Source organism: Mustela lutreola, chromosome 7 (genome assembly GCF_030435805.1).
Source record: "Mustela lutreola isolate mMusLut2 chromosome 7, mMusLut2.pri, whole genome shotgun sequence".
NCBI lineage: Eukaryota > Metazoa > Chordata > Mammalia > Carnivora > Mustelidae > Mustela > Mustela lutreola.
This window is the reverse complement of record NC_081296.1, coordinates 120,068,439-120,094,534: the sequence shown is the minus strand read 5'-3', so window position 1 is coordinate 120,094,534 and position 26,096 is coordinate 120,068,439. Positions and strand designations below refer to the sequence as shown.

The window sequence follows — 26,096 nt, the reverse complement described above, 5'->3', positions numbered from 1 at the left end:
ACAGTAATTGTCTGGTTCACAGCTGCTTTTTATTGACAACATGAACACAGCATTGCAGTCATGGATGTCAAGCACATTAATACTCTGCTGTTAGTCAGCATTGTCTAGGGTTTAGAAAACGTCTTTTGCTGAGAGGGGTGACACCAAAGGCTAGACAGAAGTTCGACTTTGGTTTCTACACCTTAAAAAAGGATAAACACACCAACTGTAGAAGCCTTTGATTCTAAGGCAGTTTCCTCTGTGTAGAATTAATAAACTGTGGGTGGATTTCTGAAGTGCTGGGAAGGAGATAGGGTGGGGGAAATCGCTTGACCCCCAAGTTCAGTGTGAACACAGCTCCATCCTTGCTTGCTTTTTCCTTAGAATCCTGATTCCTTTTTTTTTTTTTTTTTCTCTTTAAACTCTCAGGTGGATAAAATTATCCTCATGGGCCTGGAGACCCTCAGGGTATTATAAACCAGAGCCGTAATTTTACACCAGTACAGGAGGGGTTGTTTGGAGCCTGTGGTACATATGACGTGTGACTTGTTTGAGGTAGAAATGTCTCTCTAATTCCTAAATCCTGGGGGAAAGGCAGCAATAGAAATGAGAGATGGCTATAAAATTTCCAGTCTTGCAAAGTCAAGTTCACTTAAAAGAGGCAGACACTATCATGTGCTGCTTTATTTTTTTTTATGCTTTTCCGCTTAAAGGGTGAGAGAGGGGAAGCCTACAGCAGCTGAGGTGTTCAGATAACCAGTTCCAGCCTTGAAGTTCTTACAGTGTGCAACACACAGACACACACTTCGCTGAAGTCAAAGGCTTGGTTCTTAGATGCTACTGCTAAACCCATACAGTTTTCAGCACTTTATTGACAAATGCTCAGACTGCCTCAGAGCTATGAAATAAAACTCAAGTTTCTCCAATGCTGGAAAATCAGAGCATGAATGAACTCTTTCGTCTTTTTTTCTCTCAGGGGAGGGTGGAGACAAGGATCATCTCTGCACTCAACATAAGGTCTCCATTGGGGTTAGGGGGTATTTGTATCATCAGGATGTTCTTAGCCTATGTGCCTTCTGCCCTCGAATTAATTCCTAGCGGAAGTTCGCCAGAAGTCTTGAGTAAATCCAGGCCCACAAGCCTGGATTCTGTTTCTGTCTCATCTTTGGTAGCCTCAGAAAGCAGCAAAAAACGGTGCATTTGTTTGGTCTTTCAAAGAACAAGGAAACAAGTGATGACCACCCCATCCTACAGTAGGAAGCACAGCCTTCACTGAGCCCTAGCTAGTGGTTAAAATGAGACAGGGAGAGGCCGCGTTGGACTTACCCCCTGCCCTTGCTTGTACCCAGTTGGGCTGACAGTCCAGTGTGAGGGAGAATAGCTTCAATCTCAGCAGGAATAGTGCCTTTCCTTGTCCTGCAAAGACAGGAGCTGCTGCCCCAGAGGGCACTGCAAATGCCTGCTCTCTTACAGTGGGGAAGGGAAAAGGTGAGTCTCTTCCTTTTTCTTCAGCCCTGCCAATACCTTTCCCATCTGGGACCAGCAGTCCAGTTTTAATGAGTTCTAGGCTTTTGTCACAGTTCAGGTGAATTGGAAATTTTAGTCCTATCTTGTTTGGGGATGTTGGGAAAACTTCAAGTATAAATCCCCACATAAGGACCATGTACAGTATAAAAGATACTGGCCTTCCCAAGAGTATCCATGCAGAAAGCCTTAATTTACAGCACTGATGCCCTCAGTAACCAGTAACAGTAGACCATCCCAGTCTGTGTCTAGAATCGGGCAGGATCCAGAGCTCAGTATTCTGGTGAAAAAAAGTGGTTTTTATACTGGGTCTGGATTTTTAAAAGTTGGGCCCTGAAACATAAGGCACCTAGAGAGTAAAGGCTTCAGGGACACTGAACTAGACATTTCATAGAACAAACAGAGTGGGGTTGGGGGAGGGCTGTCCGGCCCATCACAGTAGTATCATACCCTAGGATACAATCTCTAATCCCAGAGGTACCAGGTAGTTTGGGGGGAAAGGGGTAGGAGAAGCATTCACAGCAACGTTGGCCCTCTGGCAGCACACGGAACAGAAGCAAAGAACTGCTGTCCATCCAGTTCCCATAGCCGGTGGGCAGCGGGCGGGTTGTTGCGGGGGTTCACAGTCGCAGAGCAGTGGTTCATGTAGCTGGCCATGATGAACGTAGCCTCTGCAATCTTGAGACAACAGAAACAAAGGAATTCAAGTTGCTTTGGCTTGAATGCCGGCTTTCTCACATACTAGCTGCTATACTGGGTGCATAACCTTCCTGGGCTTTAGTTTCTTATCTCTTAAAAATACCTGGGAGAAAATGTTGAAAGGGGATCATTTCTGGGAGGTTCAGAGGCCCAGTGAAGTGGGTGCCTGTTGGTCTGAAGGGCCACTGATGCAGAGTACCCTCCTGAGAACAGGAGAGGCGATACTCTGCTCTCTGCTCACCTCCAAGCCAGGGAAGTGGGCCTCCCTGGAGGAAGTGTCTGTGTATCCTCTCCTTCGGCAGGGGCAGCATTAAAAGGAGGAGGTTGGGGAAACTCCAATTTTAGGATTAAAACAACAGGGTTTTCACTTACCCTCAGAAGGGAGTCAGAAACTATAAATCAGAACTTGGGTTTTGGGAGTCTTTGTTATTTTTGCTAGTCTGTATCTCCCACACCAAGCAGGATACAAAGCCCTTAAAGCAGAAGCGGTCTCTGGGATGGACTTTTAAGACCGTAAGGAAGGGGGAGCACGTGCAGACTGTCCCACCTGGGGACTAGTGTTGGCAGAAGCCAGGAGAAGAGCACACAGGGGAGGCAGCTGGCTGCCCTGGCCCCCGGTCTGCTGCAAGAGCAGCGAGTAGGCACCCGCCTCCAGCCTGTGCGGTGCTGGGCTGCGGGGGCTGAAAGTACCATGTGGAGGGCAGGGGAGCTGCTGGACCAGAGCGCGTGCCCTCTCAGCCAGCCCCTCACCCACCGGCTCGGCAGGGACTCGGAGCTGCAGCCCTACCTGAACCCTTCGGAGGACTGATTACAGCCAAGACCAGACTTTTACCTGGGGCAGGGCCCTTGTAGAGGCCGTCTTAACCCAGCTTCCTTAATTTCAAGCCCACCTCCTCATTCTAGAGAGATCCGAGTATCATGTTTTAACAGCTGTCAGACCCACCTTGGGAGCGGCCATCCGGAAGAGCAACTTCTCAATGTGGCCTTTTCCAGAGCTCTGGTCTGGAATGGATCTAATCACAAGCATGAAGTCATCTCGGCAGCCACCGAAGGTCATTACTGAAGAGTAGGGGTAAGTGACGTGCACTTGCTGTGAGAAGAAGCCAGTCAGTTCTGGGGAAACTTCCCACCTGCCTCCGGAGATGAACCAGCACCCCCTGTCTATTCCAAGCACAAGTTGTCTTAACCAGAAAGGGAGAACTTGGAAGTGGTCCTAACTTGGAGATCTACATCTTGAATGTCTACAAGCTGTGTCTAGCCTAGAGGAAAGCAAGGCTTGGGTAGGGTGGGTTGGGAAACCATGGTCCCTTAGCTCAGCTCTTTGAGTCCACAGAGAAGAAAAGGTGCTGTTAGAAGGAAGGGTCAGATAGCCAGCCCTCATTCTTTCCTACCATAGTGCTGTAGTCCAGGATGCTGACACCGTCTTCATTCACAGCAATCCACACCAGAGAGCTGTCCTTGGAAAACATCTGTGCAGGCTGGGGAAACAGGAAAATCCCATCAGACGTATCCACAGCTAGGAATGCTAAACCGTAAGAGATTTTGGAGGAAGAAGGCACATCCAGGAATCTGCTAGGCAGTGATGTCCAATCTTTTGTCTTGGAAAACATGAAGGATGGTATTTGTACAGCATGCTGAAGTAAACAGAAGACATCTGGTCTTGGGGCTCTGGCCACCCAATTACCATCTCGAGAGGAGAGGGGTACCCACAGCACACAGGTTGAGAGACTCTGTGCTGCTGAACAAGGCCAGCCCTGGCTGCTCAGTCACGGGCACAGAGAGCAGGCTGTGTTCTCCTAGTGCTCACAGACTGACGGCATTCCACCCACAGTCTCTCCCAGCTGAAGTACATCTTGGTTCAGCCAATTTCCTAGGGACCGTGAAACAAACAGGAAAGCAAGAATGCAATCTTATGGGCTTTTGGCTTTACTAGTGAGAAAAGTGGTTATTGGTGGACAATTCCTGGAATGACTCATTTTCACTGCCCAGCTACAATAGGGCAATCCAGATTTTCTAGCTCTCCTACCCAAAAGGCTGGGGAGAGGGAAGGACATGTCCTCATTTTCAGAAGCTTTTCCCAACCTCCCGGACTGAGAGGGCCCCAGGCTCCCCTGTTCTATGCCTTTATAACCCTGATACTTCTTTGATAGTTTGTAAAATGACAGCTTGTCATTTTATGACAAGCTTGTAAAATGTGTATTTAGAGAGAGAGAATTTGTATTTAGAGAGAGAATATATATGATTATCTGATTAACAAGTATCTCCCCTACTAGATGGGAAGCTCCACAAAGGCCAGGATGGTATTTGATTCGCTCATCTCTTGCCTTCTTGAACAGTGCCTGAGACCTAATAGCTCAACAATTCTTTCTTGAATGAATGAGTGATCCACTGTCGAATCTGTACCATCAGTGAATAGGATCGTGACCCAGCTTTGAGGACATGGTACTCTGATTACGAATATGGTTCATGCACACCAGACAGCTGGCCAAGAAAAGTTCCAGCTGAGATTACTACTGGCCCCCTGGGCTTTGTGCAGGTGAAATTAACTCTTGCCTGAGTGGTTAAGGAGTCCCCCCTGGCCCTCCTAAGTCTGCAGAGACGTATTTGATTAGACTATATATTGTTCTTTTATACTCTCTTAAAAATGGAGGTATTCTTGAGATGGCTGTCATGTCAAGTTTGACATGACAATGTGTGTATCAATTAGTTGGTCCTCTATTTCTTCTTCAGGGATAGCACTGAGAGAGAAGTCAACAAGGAAGGATGAAGGGACACCTGGGTGGCTCAGTTGGTTAAGTGTCTGTCTCCAGTTCAGGTCATGATCCCAGGGTTCTGGGATCGAGTGTCGTATCAGGCTCTTTGCTCAGAGGGGAAGCCTGCTTCTCCCTCTACCTGCAACTCCTCCTGCTTGTGCATGCTTGCTCTCTATCTCTCAGAAATAAATCAGATTTTTAAAAAAAAAGAAGAAGGAAAGACGAAGGTCACCCAGAAATCATCCAGGCCCAAAAGCAGTGACCACAATTCTGCTCTGGACCATGGAAAACGGAGGCCAGAAATGGGTGGAGAAATAGCGCCCTCTGCTGGTTGCTATTGTGCAGGCCGGCCCTCCAGACTGGACTGGCTCAAAAGGGGATCAGATATGGACAGTAGCGGGAGGAGAAATGTAGGGCACATTGCTGAGGGTGTGGTAATCACTCCTTCCCCTGAAAACCACTGGCACTTACCTGAGCAGCAAAGAGCTTAGCACCAAAGAAAGGCCATTTCCGGGCCACCGTCAGGTAGATGCGGATGCACTCAGGAGGGGAGCAGCCCTGTAGGGCTGCCCACTTTGTGGTCAGCAGATCTGCCAGGTGCCTGGTTTGGATGGATGGAGAGAAATGGGCCAGTGAAGGGCCAACAGGTTTTCACTGCAGCTCTGAAGCCTTTCCCCACCCTACAGCCCCTGCCTCCCCACAGCAACTCCCTCCAAGATCTGGCCAGCCTACCTCAGCTGTTCAGGGGGTGCCCCGTGTCTGTAGCGCCTCGGGTAGAACCTGTCTAGGACCTGCTGGAGATGATGCTGAACCTTGGCAGGGGGAGGGCTCCCGGGGCCTGGTGGGCTGGGCCTCTCTAAGTCCCCATATTCTACCTGTGTTGGAAGCACACAGAGGGCAGTCAAGAATCTGGAAGTGGATGGGGTGGGGCCGGGGCTGCTGGGGAGGTGAAATCAACCATCACTTCGTTACTTCATTGATGGGGTATGGACAGATGCGAAAACACTTCTCATGACAGACCCTTCATCTCACAGTTCACGGACCCTAGAGAAACCACCTTATGGCCCTCAATGATTATTTATATTCACTTTCCTTCTGCAATGGAGGTTAAGTGCCTTATCCAAAGACTCGGTTCATTAGTGGCAGACAAGGGAGAACTATGGATCTTCTGGCTTCTAATCCAAACATCTGAGATCCAGGACTGAAGATGCTACAGATCCTAACATGTTCCAAACGTGGCCTTCGGAATCACAGACCCGGCTCAGGTCCCCGTTCTGCCATCTGCTGGCCTTGTAAACCTGAGCAAGTACTTAAATTTCCTCATCTGTTACACGGGGATAAGAACTGAGATAATACACATGACATACTCAGCAATGGATCCTCTACAGAGCATTCAGTAAATGTTTATTATTTCCCCTTCCTCTCCAGCATGCAGAGTCAGATGCTTTCTCATGCAAACCAAGAAGGCATCCCAGATACCTTTGGCAAGACAGCCTCTTAAAGGTAACAGAGAAAAGAGTCAAAGTCTGAATGCACCTTCCCCTTCCTGATTCTATTTACAATGTTTTACAGTTTTAAGTACAAATCTCAGCACATCTATTATGTGACATACATCATTTCAGTAGCATACTTAGTACAACCCTGTGGGGGACAGGCAGGGAGGCATTTTTGTTTCCACTGTACAGAGAAGGAAACTAAAGCACAGACCACTGCAGTGACTTGGCCAAGATCTCATGGCGGGAAGGTGGCCAGCTCTCAAAGGCAGGGCTCTGCTCTGGGTTCCATGTCCAGAATTCTGTGTGTAATGTGTATCTGCAGTAAAGGGCTCTGATGGTAAGGAGTCAGGTTCCCTCCATTGCCAGAGACAGCAGGGTCTGCAGTTTCTGGCTGTGTGCTATGTGCCCCCTGTGAGTCCAAAGATGGTTCCCTGGTCCTCCCAATTCTTGCACAGAACCTTACCTGGGCCATTAGGGCGGCCATCTCAAGCGCCAACTCTTTGTTGACAGGAAACCTCCCTGCCACGATCTCCCCACTGGTCTGGGAGGCGAGCAGCAGCCGCTCCCGCTCTGTCTCCCCTTTGACTTGACTCCGAAAGTACAGCCTACAGGGAAGACAGCGAGAAACAGCCAAGACTCAGCTGGGATCCCGAATGGATGAGGTCATCTTGGCATCTGTTTATCTTGATTTCCAAAGAAAGAAGCTACTTTGTTTTATACCATCTGTGAGACTCTTTTTCTATTGCCTCCAGAAAGATTTAAGCACAACACAGGGCAGATAACGGGGCCATGAGATCTCATGCCAACAGTGGCCCGGGCCATACCTAACTACACCCTCCCCTACTGGATTTGCTCAGCGGAATCTGCTCCCCAGAATCACAGCTTCTCGGGGAACTGGAGGAGTTGAAGATTCCAAGAGAATAATGGAAATCATGTGCCTGCAGACAGATCTGGGATAGGATTTTCTTAACCAAATGGACTAAAAATCATGGTATCTCCTATATTTGCTGGAATTGTTACAGGAGCTATTTATTCTTGAGCCTTAAATATCTAGTGCTCATGAGAAATTTCACTCTTCTAATGGAACCCTTGCAGCCATCCCACAAGGTTGGTCTATTTTCTTGCCGGGGGTGGGGGGGGGTGGTGTGGTGTAGTGTGGGTGTGTGTGTGCACACGTGTGCGCAAATACATGCAGGACAGGGACTGAGAGCCTGAACTGCCCAGGGTCTCACTGAGGATCACCAGAGCCAGCCTGGGCCACCAACTAGTGTCCACAACACAGTGCTATCTGTGGGTGTGCTGTCTGTCCAGCACAGGCCAGCCGGTGGCAGTGATGAGTGCCCCCCTCCCCCACCCCCGGGCAGCACTCCAGACCTGTTCTTGTACATCAGCTTCACGACACGTGTGCCACCCTCAGCCTTGCCAGAGTGCAGCTCCTTCACGGCTTGCTCCCACTTGGAGATGGCATCACAGATCTACAACAGGCAGGAAAGGACAGTCAGAAGAGGCCCTGACAAGGGGAGCAGGTCCCATCGGGGGCAGGCCTCAGGCACCTGGGACTACAGGTGTCTTACAACCTCCCCCCAGACAGAGCGGTAGAGCCCGGGCATGGCATGAGCAGCAGAGTGTGGGAGGCTGCCCCCCACTGGCCTTGACACCTAAGGGGGCCTCCCCAGAGGCCAGGCAGCCCTCTGTCAAAAACCGTGGCCTCCTATTACCAGCTCCATTTCCCTTCCCCCAATCACTGTTGTCTTCAACAAGTACCCCCAGAGGCCTACTGTGTAACCGAGCCTTAGAGACACCCAGACATTTACAAAGGGGACATGTGTGCAGGATTTCCAGGCAACAGGAAAGGATTACAGGAGCCGTTGTCCTGTCGCCTTAAAAAAAGCAGACTTGGAACCAAAACCCTCAAACTCATCAACGCTACAACACATTCCCACAAACACTTAACATCCCCCATGACGCTACTCCCAGACCACAAGACAAGATAGGTGGAAATCCCATTCAAGGGCTTTTTACTTGTAGATGTGCCACATAGATCTACCTGCTTCAAATATGGTCGAGCCTGTAAGTGTAGCAGAGGCCCTGACAGGGCAAGTATGAGCTGCAGTGCACAACACACAACTGGGGACCCAGGGGGATGGTCATCTACCTCCGCATGTGCACAGGGACAAGTGCCTCCCTGTCCTTCCTATACCAAGCCAAGAAGCAGCTTTTCCCCAGGATACAGCACAGCCCCTCAAGGGCTGGAGGAGAGAACATATGGAGATGTTCTCTCCAGGGACAAGGGCAAAAACAACTTTTCTCTGCCTGTACAGGTAGGTTTTAGCATGCCACAGAATGCTGGCCAGAGGGAGCACCTTGAGCTCCCAATCTAACAGACTATGCAGCAGGAAGGCACCCGCCAGAGGGGCTCTTGCCCTACCATCCAAACCCCAAGGCCCAGAGGGATCCCAGGAGGGGCTCAGCTGGCTCAGTGGGGAGCCCATCACCTTGATGCTCCCATGCAGGCAGTGTTCCAGGTCCCTGCCAGAAGGATCGTCTGTGAAGAGGGCAAAGCCAGAGTGGGAGGACTTCCTCATGCCCGTCTCTTGGTTCAGACGCTGGAGGAACTCATCAACCGTGGAGGAGCCATCAAAACCGACCACCTGCGTGGGAGAGGGATCAATCCCAGTGGAAACTTCCCAAGGAGCTTGTGAGGGCTAGTGGAGGGCTGTGAGTCTGGAAGGTGGAAAGTCTTGGCTGCAAGGAGCAAGGGCAAATGCAAAAGCCAAAGGAAGCTGGTTTCCGTGGTCCCATGCAGAGGGGTGCGTGCTTTGGGGACAAGCCCGCCCGCTGTAAGCTGGAGTCAGCGGCTCTGCTGGCCCTCTGCCACCACACTTTTGGAGGCGTTTTATCATGCCACCCTCTCGGTCAGCGTCTCAGCTTCCTGTCCTTGCAGTGGCTTCGAAAGATCGACTTCCAAGGGCCAAACAGTGAAGCAGTTTCGCAATGCAAGCTCTTCTTTCCCTGCACTCTGGCACTCACGGTCCTACCCACCTCCAAATCCCAAGGCTGCCCTCTGCTGGTTTGCCTGTTCAGAATCAGCCGAGGGTACCTGGGTGGCTCAGTGGTCATAATCCTGGGGTCCTGGAATCGAGTCCCACAGTGGGCTCCCTGCTTCTCCCTCTCACTCTCCTTCTGTGCTCCCCCCAAATAAATAAATAAAATCTTAAAAAAAAAAAAAAAAAAGAATTGCCAAGCCTAAGGAGGTTTAGCAGCCCTCTGGCCTGAAGGTGTTCCCTGGGCGAGGGCTAGGAGAGGATGGAAGAAAGGGAGCCCGTGCAGCCTCTTCACCTGGTAAGTCCCATTGGTGAAATGCACGGGGATGCTGAAGGGTGAGGAGTGGTGGAAGGGGTTGCGTAGCAGGATGGACACGACTTCCATGCGGGACGGCCGGGCCTCCCGCTCCCCTGTCTGCAGCGTCCGCTCCACGGCCCGCTGGCAGTAAGTGGCATACTGGCCAGTTTCATTTCTAAAGAGACAGGAAGAAAGACAATCCCAGGGAATCCACTCATCCCTGCTACCTTGATCCCCTGGCCACCGACTGTGACCCAGCCAAGACCCCATCTGCAGTGGGGCTGGCGGTGAGAAAAGCCCAGAATGCTCTGGTCTGTGGTGATCATCCATCATTCAGGGTCTATCTGCTACAGGTGGCTTGTACAGATACTGTCTCCAGAAGCCAGAAGAACGGGGACATAGACCATGAAAATGTGGGGATGATCTGGGGACACCCAAAAAGCATGCATGCATACAGAGACTGGGATGCAGAGCAGCCCAGGCCTGCGCAGACCTCTGTGCGCCCGCTCGTGTACACAGCGCCAAGTGAAGTCTCCGTGATCACCGTGCAAACCTCAGGGGCAGGGCGGTCTGGTCCCTCCTGGTCCCCCACGGCCCGCCCGCTTCCCCCAAGGTTTCCCACATGTGGTCGGCAGGGCTGGTGCTGTGTGGGAAAGGACGCTCACTCACCGGGGGTCCGCGTGGCGCTGGAGCTGCTGTTTGACGTACCAGAGGAAGTGGTGCTGAGGCAGGAAGAGTGGGGCGCACAGAGCCAGGAGCTGCCAGCACTGCAGGGCACAGGCAGCATGGGACGGGGCCCATGCGGCTCTGAGCTACTGAGCCCTCAGCACTCTCCAAACCAGGGCTCCCCCAACCCGGTGTGGCTGCCAGCATGGCCAACCTGGTCAGGCCCCGTCCAGAGCAGCCATCACAAGATCTGACCAGCCCAGCCGAACAGGAGGCAGCCCACAGGCTACCCGCGCCCTCCTCCCACCTTCCTGTGCCCTGAGCAGCAGCGCCCCCCCAAGGGCTCCCGGCTGGGGGCCCCCGCTCACCTGTATGAGGGAGCACTTCTGAGGCGGGCGGCCACTGGTCTGCTTCATGAGCTGGCAGTAGATCTCACTCTGCAGCTCGGGGTGAGCCAGGCAGACCTGCAGGGCTGTCTGCGCCAGCGACACGTGGTAGTCCACCGAGGCTGCCTCCACCGGCACGTTGATGAAGAGCTGGCAGGACTGGCAGGGAGAGGACGTTGGGCACGGGCGGCCCCACAAACCCTGGGTTAGTATCCTTGATGACAGTGGGCACACAGGGCCATCCCCACCGCGGGCAGCCCTTCTGAAGAGGGAGCAGTGCCCCTGCCTGAGGGCGACTCTGCGTGCTTCTTGGCTGCTCTGGGATGGCAGCATTCCTTCTTTAAATGTGTCCATTACATAAGCAAGACATCCATTTTTTTAAGAGAATATTCAGACAGACACAAAGAACATTCTAAAATGGGTCAGGATCTCTCAGGTTCAGAAGCAACCTAAACCCGGCCTTTCCTGCCGTTCACTCCAGGAGGAGGAGGGTTCCTGAACGGGGAGTCTCACTGGCTGGTCCCCAGGAAGCTGTGAATGCCTCCGCGCCCTAGGACTGTGGTGAGGCTCCTTCCGCGAGGGCCCTTCCGCTCAGGGCCCTCCATGAGCTCCCCCTAACTCCACAGCTTCCACCCCAGGATCCCGCGGTGGGCAAACTGCTCCGGGGAGATCCTAGGCCCACGGCGAGGGCGCCGCCTGCTGGTGGGCCTGCACTCTGTTCCCAGGTTACCTTGAAGAGCTTGAGCGCCTCAGTCTGCAGGGCCTCGGAGGGCAGGGTGGTGAGGGAGGTGTACAGTCCGTCCTTGCTGTAACACAGTATGGGGTGCCTCCAGAGAGGGGAGTCTGCCCAAAGCACAGCACCAAGAGCAGCAGCAGTTACAGTTGGGGCGGGAACTGGACCCGAACACCCCCCCCCCCACCTACCCCCCGCCACCAACCCCCAGATTTTCGAGGAAGACCAGGACAGACTGTCCGGATGCACGTGTTGGGCTGCAGTTAGAGCCCCAGGGTGTGGGCCACGCAGCTGGGCACTGTGTCCAGCATGAGCACAGCTCCCAGAAAGGTGGCTACTGCTTCGCTCCCAGGGCAGTGACAGGGCTGGGTACAAGAGTGCAAGCCTGTGTGTGCAGGGGAAGCCCCTCCCTGTGGGATGGAGAGTGCACCTCAGCCTGAGGGCAACAGGCCTCCGAGGAACAGGGAAGGGGCGTGTGGTGGGTGCTGTTAGTTCCTCAGGGTCCTGAGAACCAGGAGTGAAACAAAGACCTCGGAACACCCAGGCTTGGGTTCGTCTCATCCCAGTGCAGGCTTCCTTCATGGATTAACGAACTGTAACAATTCACCAGCTACCTTCTTTCCTCGACCCTCTGCCCAGCCGGCAAAGCCCGGTGAGGAAAGTAAATCACTGACCTGGGTCACTGGGAAGTCTGCCCCCAAATCAACTCCCCTGGACACAGTGGGGTAACCCCAGTATCTTCACCAGAAACAGGGGCTCTGGAGCTTGGATGGGAATGTCCTTCTGTGGCTTAGATGGTTTTAAAACAGCTTCGGGGTACAGAAATGCTTTCTGTGGGTTTCTGACCAACCATTACCCAGCCACCACCCTCGAGCCCACGCAGGATGGCCACCCTGCCTTACCTGGGTCTCCCTCCCCCTCCATCAGTTTTCCAATGAGTTGCTCATAGGCAGTGCCAACTGTGGCGCTGCTGCCCCCTGCAGCCACTGTGAGGTGGTACAGCCACGTGTCCTGGAAGGGGAGTGGAAGAATGGAGGCAAGGGTCTGCAGTTCTCTTGAAGGGGCCAAGCCCAGGGTGAGGCTGGGCTAGTCTGGCTGGCACAAGTCAAGGCCACCAGTCTCTGAAAGCCTTGGGATCAGGTGAACATGAACCCAGGTTTCTAAGCTTAAGGTGCCATCTCATGGTCCCAGTGAAGAGATGGTGGTCACTGGGAGGGAATTCGCTATAAGGAAGGGTCCCAATCAGGGAATGCTAGTTGCCAAAATGTCCAGGAAGGAAAGAAACTTGAATCTGAGGAGGCTGGGAAAGAAAGCAGGGAAGATGAGAATCACAGGCCGGAGCTTGGCGGCAGAGGCTCAACCCCCTCCCTTACCTTTTCATGCTTGGTGCCAATGAGGAGGTAGGTGGGGCTGTGCTCTGGGGGGTGGATCACCAGGGTGCAGTGGGAGGAGAGCAACCGCCTGCTTCCCCCAGCCTCATAGTCCTCATCGGAGTCACAGGATCGGTCGACTTCCTCGATGCGCGCGTCCCGCACAGGCAAATGGCCCAGGGGTCGCTGTGGACAGGAGCCTTCCATGAATGGGAGAGCCAGCAGGGAGCCGGGCAGTCTCCTCCCTCTAAACCCTCAGGCTCTGCTGGGCTGGGAGTCATGGATGTGTCTAGGTCCCAGAATGAGGGGGGTTAACTAGAGCTGCCTGGCTGAGGCTTGCCAGGAGAAGCACAGACTGACCCCACGGGTAGAATCTGTGGGCTGTGCACACTGGCAACAGGCGAGAGGGATCCAGCCAGCTTTGTACTTGTGTGGTGTGACGGAAAAGCTGGGGCCTTTCCATCAGGACACGGAGCTACAGGAATGTGATCTGGGGAAAGCAGAGAGTGGGTGCTGTCAGGAAGCCAGGAAGTACCTTGTCCTCATGACTTCGATAGTAGTAGAAGGTTCTCCCAACAAGAGCACACCAGACCAGCTTGGAATGGCCATGTTTTACCTATAAGAAGAAATTAAGACTGTGATTAGAACCAGGTAATCCCAGAAGTAAATCCAGGTCTGCCAAAGAGAAGCCAGAGGTAGGAAGATCTCAAAACCTCTGGTCTAACCCCGGTCCTTAGTGGAGATGCCACCCAGACTCCCTACTAAGAGTATTGGCCCTTTCACATGGAGAGGGCCATGGTGTGTACCCTGTGACAGCCCATCCATCCTGGCACCACACGTCATTAAAAGACTAACCAGGCCAATCTGATGTCTTGTCCCAGGAATATGGACACAGCCATAAGGATGCTGAGAGGGAAGGCAGGGCCATGGCTGGCAAGCTAAAGCCCCCGGCAAATGTAAAGCACGAGGGCACAGCAGGTGTACGGCAGGCGGAGGACACGGACCCGAGCACAGACGGAATGCCAAGGCAGAAAGTGAGCCAAGAGCACCGAGCTCACTCACACGTGGCTTTGCCTTCTCGTGGCGTTCTGGCCTAGTTCATGTTCTTCCTGGTTAACTTCCATTTTCTTGAGGTTAACAAGTACTTCTCTGCTCTTTCTAGCCAGAAGAGTCCTAACTCAAACACCTTTAGGGCAGGCCTGGGATCGGACCTCGAATGGTGCGCACACCTACCTTACCTGCCTCACGGCTTCCACTATTCGCTGGTAGGGGTGGGCAGCAGCCCCTAATGACCTCAAACTAGGTCCTCCCATCTTGACAACAGCTGTGCTGCTCGCAGCCCAGATCTCAGTGTTCACTCACAGACACTGAGCCGTCAGACCGGGTCTGGGGCCCACCCGCTAATCCCAGTGAGCCAAGTCCTGCACAGGGGGCAAGGAGAGCTACGCTCGGGCGCCTGCCTCCCCTGCCTCTCCGCCCCACCAGCTCCGCCCCTACCTTGGTCAGCCAGCCCTTCACAGTGGGCTTGGAGCCACCCCGAGGCAAGGCTGGAGGCCCCACGGCCTGCACCTTCAGCAGGCTCTGCAGCGCGCGGATCCATTCCTCCAGCAGGCCTGGTGAGTCCGCCGTCAGGTAATAGGTCTTCTTCTCAGAGATAAGCTGGGGAGGAAGGGTTGGGGGAGGGGCGGGGAGATGGCGGGACGGCATGCCAGGGACCGGGCTCTGAGGTGGCACCGATCCCTGAACCCACGGGGCCTTCCTCCTTCCCACTCTGGACCCTCTCCTGTCTTTCCCTCATTCTCTTCGCCTCGTCTCTGCTACCTTAACTCTGTCTCGCACATTTGGCCTCGTCTTCTCTCCCAGGACTCACAAACGAGGGTCACATCCAACTGTAGATGTGATGTCTCTCACACATGCTCATTGTGCCCCAGCTGTGTTTCCACCCTAGTCCTATCCGAACCCACACCCCTTCAGCTAAGCCGCCTGCCCACCTGGAATGTCTGTGCACCCTCCCCTCGAACAATCTGGCAACGGGAATTCAGTTCCACTTGACCCTGCGGTTTTCGGATGACATCGCTCTGTAAAGACAGGAATGGGGAGGAACACGGTTAGGAGCCTTCCCAGAGCACATCCTTCTCCCTCTTACTCCAGGTCAAAGGCAACGGAGAAAGTGATTCCCAAGCCTTCCTGGGCTATGGTAAGATGGTAACTTGTTCTGGATGCCGGTTCTAGCTAAATGGAACAATGATTAGAGACACAGGGGCCCATCTGACCCAGGCCTCAAAAAGGATAGATTGAGCCTTTACAATTGGGTCAGAAACCACCACATTACTGAGCTTTAAAGCCTTTAAATTCTTTCTACTACATTCTCTATACCAAGTGTGGCATATAAGTGGCAGACACATCACCGCTCCCCTTCCCCGTGCGCCTGCACACCTCACTGCTCAGAGCGTGCCCGCTCGCTGAGGGACACGGGCCCAGGATCCTCAACAGCCACGGGCATTGGCTGGAGTTGCACAAGTGATGTGGCCTTTTTGCTTTCTGTAAAACATTCATGTTGGTTCCCCAAAGAGATCAGATCAAACTAGATCTCAACATCGAAGGCTCCCTCGCTCCAAACTGTACAGGAAGGAGGTGGAGGAGGTGATGGGCTGTTAGAAAAACCCAGATGACGTGAGGGCAGCTTGGAAACAATTCTATTACAGAACCAGGCATTAAAGAAATCAGCTTCTGAAGTAAGGAATCACCGCACCAGGTCATCTAGAACTGCCTTGATTGCTCTGTGCCTGACTTCATTCCAGGAACCAGGGACCAGCCTTTGAACTTTGAGGTTCAAAGCCCACCTGCCAGACCTCTGGCCTCTAGCCCCTCCACACAGTCCCGAGTTTGGCCCAGGCTCCTTCGGACCACTGTCCTGGGGGAGGAGCGTCTCACCGGGGACTTGTAGTACATAATCTGTCCCTGTCTCAGGACAAACCAGCGCCTCTTCCATGTCTTCACTCGGCTCCCCATCTTCAGCAGGTAGCCCGACTTTTCCAGGGACTCCTGCAGGGGTGAGAGGGCATGGCGGGGGGAGGAGTGGACAGAAAGGGGGAATTAATTGGGGTTTGCAGATGTCCCACAAACCAGAATGGCCCAGTTGAGTTGTCAATTAAAGACAACTTCTTGAATACATACTAGATGTATTTTCAGGGCACCGTACCCTGCTAAGGGTTCAGAGAGAACTAGAATAAAGCCAGGTGGCCCCCTCAGGGACTGTACGAGGGAAAGGCTGGCCAGGGAGGGCTTCCCGAAGAGCCAGATCCAAACTAGCCTCAAAAGGAAAAGTCAGCTTCCCTTCAAAGCCATGACAAGGGGAGGAGAAGGCCATTGTAGGCAGCAGGAAGGGAGGGTGAAGTTTGGGGAACAAGGGGCCCGTCAGCCAGGCCAGGGCGGAGGGCTGGGGAATGAGGATGTGGGTCTGCAGCATGGCTCTGAGCCTCAGGCTTCTTATCTGGAAAATGGGGTCCTTGTCCTGAGAGGACGGTGAGGACACGTGAGACAAGGCACAAAGAGCACTGAGCACGGTGCATGGCGCTCAGTTAGAAACTCCTGCATGTCCTCTTTTGGCATTCCAGGATTGGAACACACGGAAATGCCTGGGGCCTGGTGGGCCGCTGTGGGAAAGCCCGCTGGCTGCCCCTGGTTCAACGAGGGTGCCCTCGCTGGGTGCCCTCTCCTTCCTCACAGGGTCTATGACGCCAAGCCTACATCCCCAGTGCCTCACCCTTGTTGCAACCCCCTGCCCCTGCCTTTTCCCTTCCCCAGACCCCTTGTCTTGGGCTGAGGGCTCCAGGCAGGCAGCCTCTGCTGGAGGCCTGCTTTCCCCCATGCCCTGCGTCAGGCTGGGGAGGCCCGTGCCCCCCGCGCACCCCGGCCAGGCCCGGCCCCTCAGCAGAGTAGGAGGAGGTCCGCTGCAGTTTGTGTTCTGGCTCGGAGTAGTCGCTGTCCAGTGAGTAGGCATCTGGGGGGATGGCGTAGTCCCCCTCGGAGCTCAGCGAGGACATGGAGACACCTGCCGAGGAAGGACAAGTCAAGGCCTGAGCCCCAGACCTCCCCAGCTCACGCAGTCCAGGAGCTGCAGGAGCCTACTTCCTCTCTGACCCAGGTTCTCTGAGTCTGCAGCAGAGGCTCACGGGCGGGGATCGAGCAGCGGGCCCCGGACGAGCCCGCCCACGGAAGGAGGTGAGGGGCCGCCTGCTGCCCACACCCTCCTGCTCCCTCCTCTGTACCTCTCTTGATGGCCCGGGGGCTGCCCAGTCCGCTGGTCTTCCTGGACTCAGAGCAGGGGACCGAAGTTCGGAAACTGGCCTGAGAGCAGCAGTCATCATCGGACCCCGAGGATTCGTCCACAAAAGGCACGGTGCTGATCTGCGTGGCTCTCTGCAAGACAGGTGCCCTCCCCTGCTGCAGCTCACCTTGCAAGATGTCAGCGCTGGTACCCCTAGCCCCAGCACCCAGGGTGTGGCCAGCACGGCCTGTCTGGGGCACATGGGTGCCCTCACCTGGCTGGGGCACTTGACAGACAACTGTCCCGTCTCTATCTTACTCTCACTTCCTCACCTCCACGCTTCTCCTTAGGCCTCCTGCTCCCACACATGGTCATCCTCCGTGGTCCCCAAAGGACCTGCCTCATCTAGGTTGAGCACCAGCAGCTGTAACCCTTCCTCCTGCCACTAGGAGGCCAGAATGCCACACGGGCCAGGCACGTGAAAGGAGCTTTAAACGTGTGTGCGGATAAGGAAACAAGAAGCCACCCACTAGCTCCACGTTGTTGAAAGTATGGGGAAAAGATACTCTGTAGCATGATAAAGGCTTTGAAAAGGTAATTTGGTGCTATCTGCCACAATTTAAAATATACCTATCATTAGCCCATAAATTTCCCCTCCGGAACTCTGTCCTCTGGAAATACATAAGCCTAATACTTAAGTGCACAGAGATGTCTCTGCACAATGACGTTCATCACTACACTGACTGCAGAGAAAAGCGGAGATATGACCGAAACTGTCCATCAGTGGAGGGCAGGTTAAGGTAGTCATGGGGCATCCACACCGAGGGGCCCTGAAAGAGGAAGCGGAGCTGTGCAAGGAGGTGCACCCGCGAGATCTGACTCATGGTCGTGTAACAAGCAAGGGGCAGAAGGGCAAGTATGATATGATTCCCGCCATGTGCACGCGCATGGATGTGCGTGTGTGTGTGTGTGTGTGTGTGCGTGTGCAAGAGAGAGAAAGGGACACAGACAGTATCTGTCAGTGCACTGGTAAATGCAACAGAGAGCCTCATAGAATAAACACAAACCATGAATGACAGTTGCCCCCGGGGTTAGAAATGAGGGAAAAGCAATGTGAAAGAAAATGGAACTTTTGGCTTTTCGATTATTCTAAAAAACTTTTTACAAAGTTAACTGTTTTGACCTCAAAAACCAATAACAAAAGGAAACAAAAATATGTGTGAAAACATTATGTTGCAGTTATATCTAAAAAATACAGATACGAAACTAACATAATATTGTGTGCCAACTACATTCAAAGAAAAATACGCAGAGATATTATGAGAGTATACGTGGGAATATGTTTGAACATGTATGAAACATTCTGGACAGAGTCCTTCTGGGACAGACATGGGAAAAGATGGGGAGGACACGTGAAGCAGGGATAGGTCTAGCATTTAACTTTTCACTTTGCCCATGATTGTATGGATTCAAAATTTTCAATTTGAAAATTCAAATTTAGACTTTTTATAATAAAAGCCTAATAAATACTAAAAATAAAATGACATTACATGGTAGCTGAGCTCCTTGCCCGGAGTCCTGTGTGTGCAGAAGCCTGACCCCCACTGGAGCCTCTACGTGGACAAGGGACCTCCTGGAGGGAACACCCCCACCTCGGACAGCAGCTTCTTACCCCCTTCAGGGCAGTGTAGACAGGCACGGTGACATTCTTGTAGACAAGGCCAGAGAAAGGCCCAGGGAACGCAAGGGCAGGAGGGCTTGAAGCTGGAGGGGGTGGGGGAAGAGGGAGGAGATTAACTCAGGTGCCACAGCAGAGACCTGGGCAGATCCACGCAGGTTCCCTGAAAGAGCACCCCAGGAAACAGGTAGGCTGGCTATCCTTAGGATGGGGCCAGGACTCCTTCAGTCCTAGTCTTGCGAAGGTGCATTACCAACTGTGAGACCATGGAGCTCACGTCGAGGGGGAATTCAGTAGCTGGCCGGCTGACTCAGGAGCCAGAGGGTAGGGATGCGGTTCCTTCAGGAGGTTCATCTAAATCAAGGCACTAGGGAGCTCTCCCACCCCCAGTACCGGCCACTCACTACAGAAGGGAAGCCCGGGCAGGTAGGAGGATGAGCTGGAGGACCCCGCCTCTATGGTCCCTTCCAGCTCTGTAATTGGCTACAGTCCTGTTCAAGGCCACGCCCACCCCGCAAGCCCAGAGCTAAACCTGTACAGCTTCCTTTTGCCTCAGAGGTAGTCGGGCTGTGATTTCACTGAACCTCACCTGCTGGGGGAGGGGATGCGGTGCTGGACGACCCCGGCCCTGGGTGTTGCTGAGAGTCTCCCCCCTGCATGCCCACCCTGTCCAGCACGTGCGGTGCACTTGGGACTCACCGCAGCAGGTAGCATTCATTCTGGGAGATGCATCCGAGAGCCGCATGCCAGCCATGGCCACCGCGTAGATCCGGCTCTCCTGGAATGGAAGGGCCCAGAGGGTCAGGGCCCAGCACGGAGACCAGCCCAGGCCCTCCTGAGTGTGGAGGGAAAAGGATGGTCTGGGGACGCAGGTCCGCATCTGGCCTGGGCCAATTACTGGTGGGGTAATCCTAGGCAGGTTACACCTGAGCCTCCTTCTCCTCCGCCCTGAAGTGGGGCTAACACTTAACTGTCAGTGAACATCTGACACGGGGAATATAATCGACATCCAACAGATATTCATTCCTTCTCTTGCCTCCACCCTTCCCTTGGCACAGGAAGTTCAAGAGGAGGAGGTCACTGACCTGTTTCTCTGAATCATACCCATTTTAGAGGCCCCGGGGTCTCAGGCTCTCACCCCCTGAAGCTGGAGTTTGATAATGAGGAAAAGGGAGCCCCACGGCAAGGGACCCTTTGGTAAGCCTGTGTTTGGAAACTGGGACACGGTTTTTTCCTACAGTAACAACATGATGTGCATGGTTAGGCCTCACCTGCAAAGCCACCTAAGCTCACCCAGGACCCTGAACCCTGCTGTAGAAGACATGTGGACAAGCGCCCCCTAGGGAGCTTTTCTAATGGTTTTGATCAAACAACCCAGAGACCCTGCCTCTGCTTTTCCCATCTCTTTCTTCACTCAAGGTAAAGGGAAACAAAGACCTCCTCAGGGGACAGGAGAGTCGGAAGGACGAGGAAAAGTAGTCCTGGCCGGCTCGGGGAGGTAGCAGGGCTGGGGGCTGGGGCTAGAAGGGCTGCGGAGTGTTCCTGGGGTGTCCCCCAGGGGGAGTAGCAGCTCTGGGTACTTAGGGGAGGGAGGGCTGGGTGGGACCCACTCTGAGCTGAGCAAATGGTAGGAGGTAAGAGATCGAAGGGCAGTGGGGAAGGGGGTCCCAGGAGGGGATTATTCCTGCTAGTGCTGATCATGGAATTCAACCAGGGACAGGCCTCTAACCCCCCAGAGGACATGCAAGCGAAGCCCAAGGGATGTAGGTAAAACAGACGTGGGAGTGTTTCACAAGAATCATCCACGGCCCAATTCATGAGGATGATTTCATCAACCAAAAAAGGGCTCTGGAGGCTCTGAATCAGCAGATCAGTGCATCTGTCTCCCTCCTCTCCATTCCCAGTCTTGATTCCCCTTCAGACAGTCCATGCACAGCGGATCCCACCAGGGAAGAGAGGGTGGGCACCCACTGGGGTTTTTTGGGGGGCCAATTGCAATGAGGACTGTGAGCAGGAGACAACTCCTTAGCTGGCATGGCCGGCTGTGGGGTCCCGCAGCCCGGCTGAGAGCAGGGAGGGCCTGTGGAAAAACCCAACACCCCTTCACACCTGCACCCCTGCGGCTCAGCTGATGTCCCCCCGTGGAGAGTGTCATCAGAAGCATCTTCTCTATTTATTCACTCCCTTTCCCCTGGGTCTCTCTCCCCCGCCCCTCAGTCGCACTCAGCAGAACACAAGAACCCCTCAGAGCCATCACGGTGGACGGACGGCTCCGTTCTGGCCCAATGGCAGAAGTGAGCAGCGCTTCTCTCTGGTACCACCTGCTGAGGCCTCTTGTCACATCCCTTGCGGGAAAGCTTCCTCACCGCTCACCTCTGCTTTAGGATTCTAGATCGTTTGAAGTTACAAGACAACAATGAAAGAGAAGAGGGACGGCTCTGACGGTGGTCTGGCCTGGCCTGGCCCGTCCCTCCTTTCCAGCGTCCTCTCCTTCCCTGCCTCTCTGGAAGGCTGTGCCTCATGTGGCTCCTGCGACCCCAGAGCTTCAGGGACAGGGCAGCAGCCTAAGGCCTAAAGACTGGCCAGGGAGACCTGCTAGCCCCCTGCCCTGACCCCGCTCCCAGGCATGGCCATGTCTGGCCATCGGGCCCCCTTATGGCCAGCACCTGCAAGATGCTGCTGGAAAGACAGGTCTTCTGGGCAGCAGTGAAAATGAAAGGCAGTGTCGCCCTGAAGTGGGGTCCCCAGGATCCCCACTCCTTATGCTGCCAGAAGCCAGACACTCAGACATCTCCCACCACAGCAGCTTCAGGGGGTCTGAGCACAAGGAAGAAAGAACATCTGCTCTCGGATGTCCCCCAAGAGGCAGTGCAGCCAGAAGGTTAGAGCCGAGTCTGGAGGCAGTGGGGCCCACCTTTAAAGCCCAGCTCCTCACTAGGGGCTCCATGACCACGGGCAAGGGAGCAAGTCTGTGGGGTAACGGGACAGCACCTCACGGCCCACACACACACGGGGTCCTGCACACGTGCCGGGCCCTGAGCTACACGCTCCACACCCCAAATCTCGTCTCACCCTCCACACTGACCTCGGCAGCCTTATCCATGTCTACCCACCCCTCATTTTTATTTCAACTGTTTATTACGGAAAATGCCAAACAGACACAAAAGCGGAATGAAGAGAATAAAGAATGATCGTGTAGCCATCACCCGGCTCTGTGGAGATTGAGGCATGGCTAGTCTTGCTTCCTCGGTGTCCCCAACTCCGTATCACTGACTCTGAGGCAATGCCACCGGCCATCACGTCCTCCATCCGATATTACAGGAAGGAAGCGAAGGCTCCCAGATAACAAGAGCCCGCACTTTCTGGGAACCACGACTGCGGGTGCCCCCGACCTGCGCACGCATGGTCGTCTCCACAGCAACCCGATAAAGTACTGTTATCCCCATGTCACAGATAGGGAACTGAAGCTCGCAGGGTTAGTAACATCTCGGGGTCACAGGGTCAGCGGTTCAACCCTAGTGGTTTGATTCGGGACCTGGGTTCCTCACCGGTGCGCTGCACCACGGCAGAGTCTGGGAGATTCGATGAGAACACGTGCGCCAAGCTGGGTGGGGGCACGTGCTCATGAAAGGACAGCGGCCGACGCGCAACCACTCCAAGTCCGGGCTCTGCCCCTGCTGGTTGCCATGAGGCTGGTCGCCTCCTCTCACACTCTGCCCCCTGCCCCGCAAACAAACCGCCTCTTACCCAGGATGGAAACCGGTGCAGGGGGGGCGTGGGGGGGGTGTTGCCCAAATCCACTTCCTCCAGCTCAGCTCCAGGGGCCTGTGGGCTCTCTCTTTCCTCTTTCTTCCCTCCTGGGGGTGGCTCCCCCATCTCCATATTCTCCGGTTCCTCCCGGAGCTCAGCTCGGGCCTCCGCCTCAGGAAGCCTGGAGGGGTGGAGGGCTGAGAGGTTCCCAATCTCGATGCTCACCACATGGTTGAAACACCTGGGGCCCACCTGGGGCTGGCTGTGGTGCCGCTTGGCCAGCTGGATGCTGTCCCGGGGGGTGCTGGGGACCCGCGCCTTTGGTAGCGTCAGGCTGCAGCCCGGGCTTCCTTCCCTGGCAGAGTTCTTTGTCCCAGGGAGCGTGCCTCCCTGAGCAGTGACCAGGCCCTCCCCCCAGGAGGCCGAACCATGTCTGTGGGTGCGAGGCTTCATGCACAGCCGGCGGGGAGAGCCCTCTCTTCCCAGATGAGGTGGAAGGGTCTTGGCCTCGGCTATTTCCCCAGGATGGACCACGATGGAACTAGAATCCTCCAGGGAAATTCCTGCTTTAGGACCAGAGTCCCTTCTAGGCAGAGCACCTGGGGAAGGTGCAGGCAGAGCTGCCTTCAGGGCATCCTTGGCCTGGGGACCACTGTCCTGCCCTATCGGCTGCACCCCTGGCCCCGAAGCGTCAGAATCCTGCTCTGGGGTTTCCTGGGGGGCCACCAGCAGCTTCCCCGAAGGTGCCATCTGAAGAGCTGTGGTTGGGGGGAAAACAGGCATAGTGAGAGCTCCCTCCATTCGGTGGGGACACACACACACACACACACACACACACACACACACACAACACAGCCTGTCCTGAGTACCTTCTAGAGCATCCTGGAGGGCTCCCACCTGCTCTGCCAGGTGCTGATTACTGCTCTTCAGGTGCTGATTCTCCATCTCAAGCTGGGCAAAAAGAAAAATAAAGATTTAAGAAGACTTAGCTGACAGGTTCAGGCATATAACTCAAAAAATAAGATTAAAATCCTTTTCAAAGATCAAATCTTTGAAAAAGAACACTTGGTGCCCCAGCAATCCAGGGCTGACCCTCCCAGGGAGCCCTGACCTATCCCCTTTCCTTTGTGCTAACCAGTTTCGGTTGGGATAGAATTCCATTTGGCAGCCCCTGAACCTTCTGTTCTAAAATACCATTTCTCAAAAAAAAAAAAAAAAAAAAAAAAAAGAATTGTGAAGTGGAATACGCGCCCAGAAATCTGCAGACCACATCAAGGAAGAGCTTTGCAAATGACTCTGACGTGAACACTCACGTGACCACCGCCCAGGTCAAGAAAGAGGAATTGGCCAGCACGGTCTACAACCCCAGACTCGCCCCTTCCCAGTCACATGCTTCTCCCTCCCCTGGAAGGCAACCACTAAGTGTACCAGACTCACTACCTTGCTTTCCGGGCTTTATCATCCAGGCCTGCACCCCTGCACACATCGGCTCAGTTGTGCCCCTTTTGGTATAAGTGGGCTTATACAGTATATACTTCTGGGTCGGGCTTCCTTTACTCAACACACTGTCTACAAGACCCTTGTGCACGGTTGCTGCATTGTCTCCCGACTGAAACCCAACCCAGTTTTTTGAGCACCTTTCAGCAAATATGGAGGCAAACCAGGCATCAGCTCTGCACCCAGGAGCTCATAGTCCGGCGGGCGACAGGAGATGGGGAGGCCAAACCGCCAACACCCGCGGCAGGCATGACTACTTTGTGGGGACAGAGGAAGAGAAGCTGATGTTTGTCCTTTCCCAAACTTCAACTCCTTGACTCTGGTTTGGAAAGAGGTTGCTTTTTGGTTTTTTTGTTGTTGTTGTTGTTTTTTCCTGGGAGCACAGTAGCTTCTAGCCCCAGGCTTCCCTAAGTGAGTGGCAGTGAGCCTCAAACTAGAGGTGGAGACAGGACGGGGCTGTCAGGGGATGAGAAATCGGGGACTTAGTGACTCCTGGGCACAGAGCTGCTGTCTGGGGCGATGAAAGTTTTGGAAACAGATGGTGGCGACAGCTGCATGACAGTGTGAATGTACTTAATGCCACGGAATTGTACACTGAAAATGGGGAAAATGGGGGAAAACGGGCAATGACACGTGTATTTGGCCAACAGCACGGAGGCCAGTTGAGAAGAACAGAGAGGGCAGAGGTGCAGTGGCGAGGGTAGGTGCAGGGTGTGTGTCCTCTGTGGGGCAAACAAAGTTGATCAGGAGCTCTGGGAAAACCCAACGGCGACAGGAGGAAAGGAAAAGTGAAGCAAGCCTCGGTGTTTAAGCCGAGTGAAGGACAGATAGTTAATACAAGTAAGGTCAGTCAAGGCCCCGCAGACAGGAGGCAGAAAAATGCTGGGGCACGGAGGGGACCCCCGATCCCTCCGCATGTCCACTCCAAGCTTCCTGAGATGAGTTTTCCACTCACCTCTCCTAACTTCAGAGTCACCCATTCTTTGATCTTCGCAGCTTTTTCCTGGACAACTTTTGCTTCTTCAGCTCTCATCTGCTTCTGCAAGAAAGGGAGGGACTCTGCATCAGAGTGGTCACCAGTGGAGTGAATGACTGGAGGCAGGAAACCCTGAGAAGGAATATCAAGCAGGTGGTGGCGGCGGGGGGGGGGGGGCAGTGGAAACGAAGAAATTCACTTATGAATTTAAAAAATATTCTGAAAGTGGGAAAAGTCTTCCTCAGTGTGATCCATACCCCGAAGCCATGAAGAAAAAGACAATCAAATCTATACCGTCACCATAAATTACTACATGACAAACAAAAGGTCCCTTAAAACCAAAAGACCAACTGGGGGATGATTAACAACACAGATGGCTTACACAAAGAGGGCGAATTTGAAATGAACAAACCAATAAATACATGTGAAAAGAATAGGAACAAGAAGTCAACAGAGAAATAAAGGGAAAGGGGCGCCTGGGTGGCTCAGTGGGTTAAGCCTCTGCCTTCGGCTCAGGTCATGATCCCAGAGTTCTGGGATCGAGCCCCGCATTGGGCTCTCTGCTTGGCAGGGAGCCTGCTTCCCTTCCTCTCTCTCTGCCTGTTTGTGATCTCTGTCAAATAAATAAATAAAATCTTTTCAAAAAAAAAAAAAAAGAGAGAGAGAGAAAGAAATAAAGGGAAAGAGAAACCCATGAGAAGCGGTTCAACCTAACTATGATTTTAAAAATGCACAAAAAAATCAGACATTGTTTCCTCTATCGGACTAACACAATTTAGAAGTTTGATGTTATCCCAAATTGCCAGGGCTGTTGGAAAACAACCCCTGTTCTAGAAATTGGCAAAGCCTTCTTGGGCAGCAATTTGATAATACCTGTCAACATTTTAAATGTATAGACTGCTGACCCGACAAACCCATGGCTTAGGAATCGTTAGTTGCAGTATTATTTGATCAAGCAAAAAACTCACAACTGGACA

At 53.6% G+C, this 26,096-nt stretch overlaps 1 protein-coding gene across 3 annotated transcripts in view; it reads right to left on the bottom strand.

The window, feature by feature from the left end:
• Positions 1-7: 7 nt before the first annotated feature.
• The window catches only part of PLEKHH1 (pleckstrin homology, MyTH4 and FERM domain containing H1), a 49,366-nt gene continuing 23,277 nt past the window's right edge, over positions 8-26,096 (bottom strand). For all 3 annotated transcript variants that reach the window (XM_059182401.1, XM_059182402.1, XM_059182403.1), the window contains exons 5-29: positions 25,099-25,182; positions 23,516-23,597; positions 22,644-23,404; positions 19,596-19,674; positions 18,891-18,982; positions 17,220-17,370; positions 16,860-17,002; positions 15,883-15,993; positions 14,940-15,026; positions 14,446-14,607; positions 13,484-13,564; positions 12,952-13,134; positions 12,481-12,589; positions 11,576-11,688; positions 10,828-11,004; positions 10,463-10,560; positions 9,791-9,968; positions 8,947-9,102; positions 7,826-7,926; positions 6,915-7,056; positions 5,688-5,830; positions 5,427-5,556; positions 3,594-3,680; positions 3,146-3,292; positions 8-2,181 (exon numbers count right to left, since the gene is read on the bottom strand). In XM_059182401.1, the coding sequence (XP_059038384.1) occupies positions 2,020-2,181; positions 3,146-3,292; positions 3,594-3,680; positions 5,427-5,556; positions 5,688-5,830; positions 6,915-7,056; positions 7,826-7,926; positions 8,947-9,102; positions 9,791-9,968; positions 10,463-10,560; positions 10,828-11,004; positions 11,576-11,688; positions 12,481-12,589; positions 12,952-13,134; positions 13,484-13,564; positions 14,446-14,607; positions 14,940-15,026; positions 15,883-15,993; positions 16,860-17,002; positions 17,220-17,370; positions 18,891-18,982; positions 19,596-19,674; positions 22,644-23,404; positions 23,516-23,597; positions 25,099-25,182 (3,759 nt within the window). In that variant the 3' untranslated portion in view covers positions 8-2,019. The remainder of the gene's footprint in view (positions 2,182-3,145; positions 3,293-3,593; positions 3,681-5,426; positions 5,557-5,687; positions 5,831-6,914; positions 7,057-7,825; positions 7,927-8,946; positions 9,103-9,790; positions 9,969-10,462; positions 10,561-10,827; positions 11,005-11,575; positions 11,689-12,480; positions 12,590-12,951; positions 13,135-13,483; positions 13,565-14,445; positions 14,608-14,939; positions 15,027-15,882; positions 15,994-16,859; positions 17,003-17,219; positions 17,371-18,890; positions 18,983-19,595; positions 19,675-22,643; positions 23,405-23,515; positions 23,598-25,098; positions 25,183-26,096) is intronic.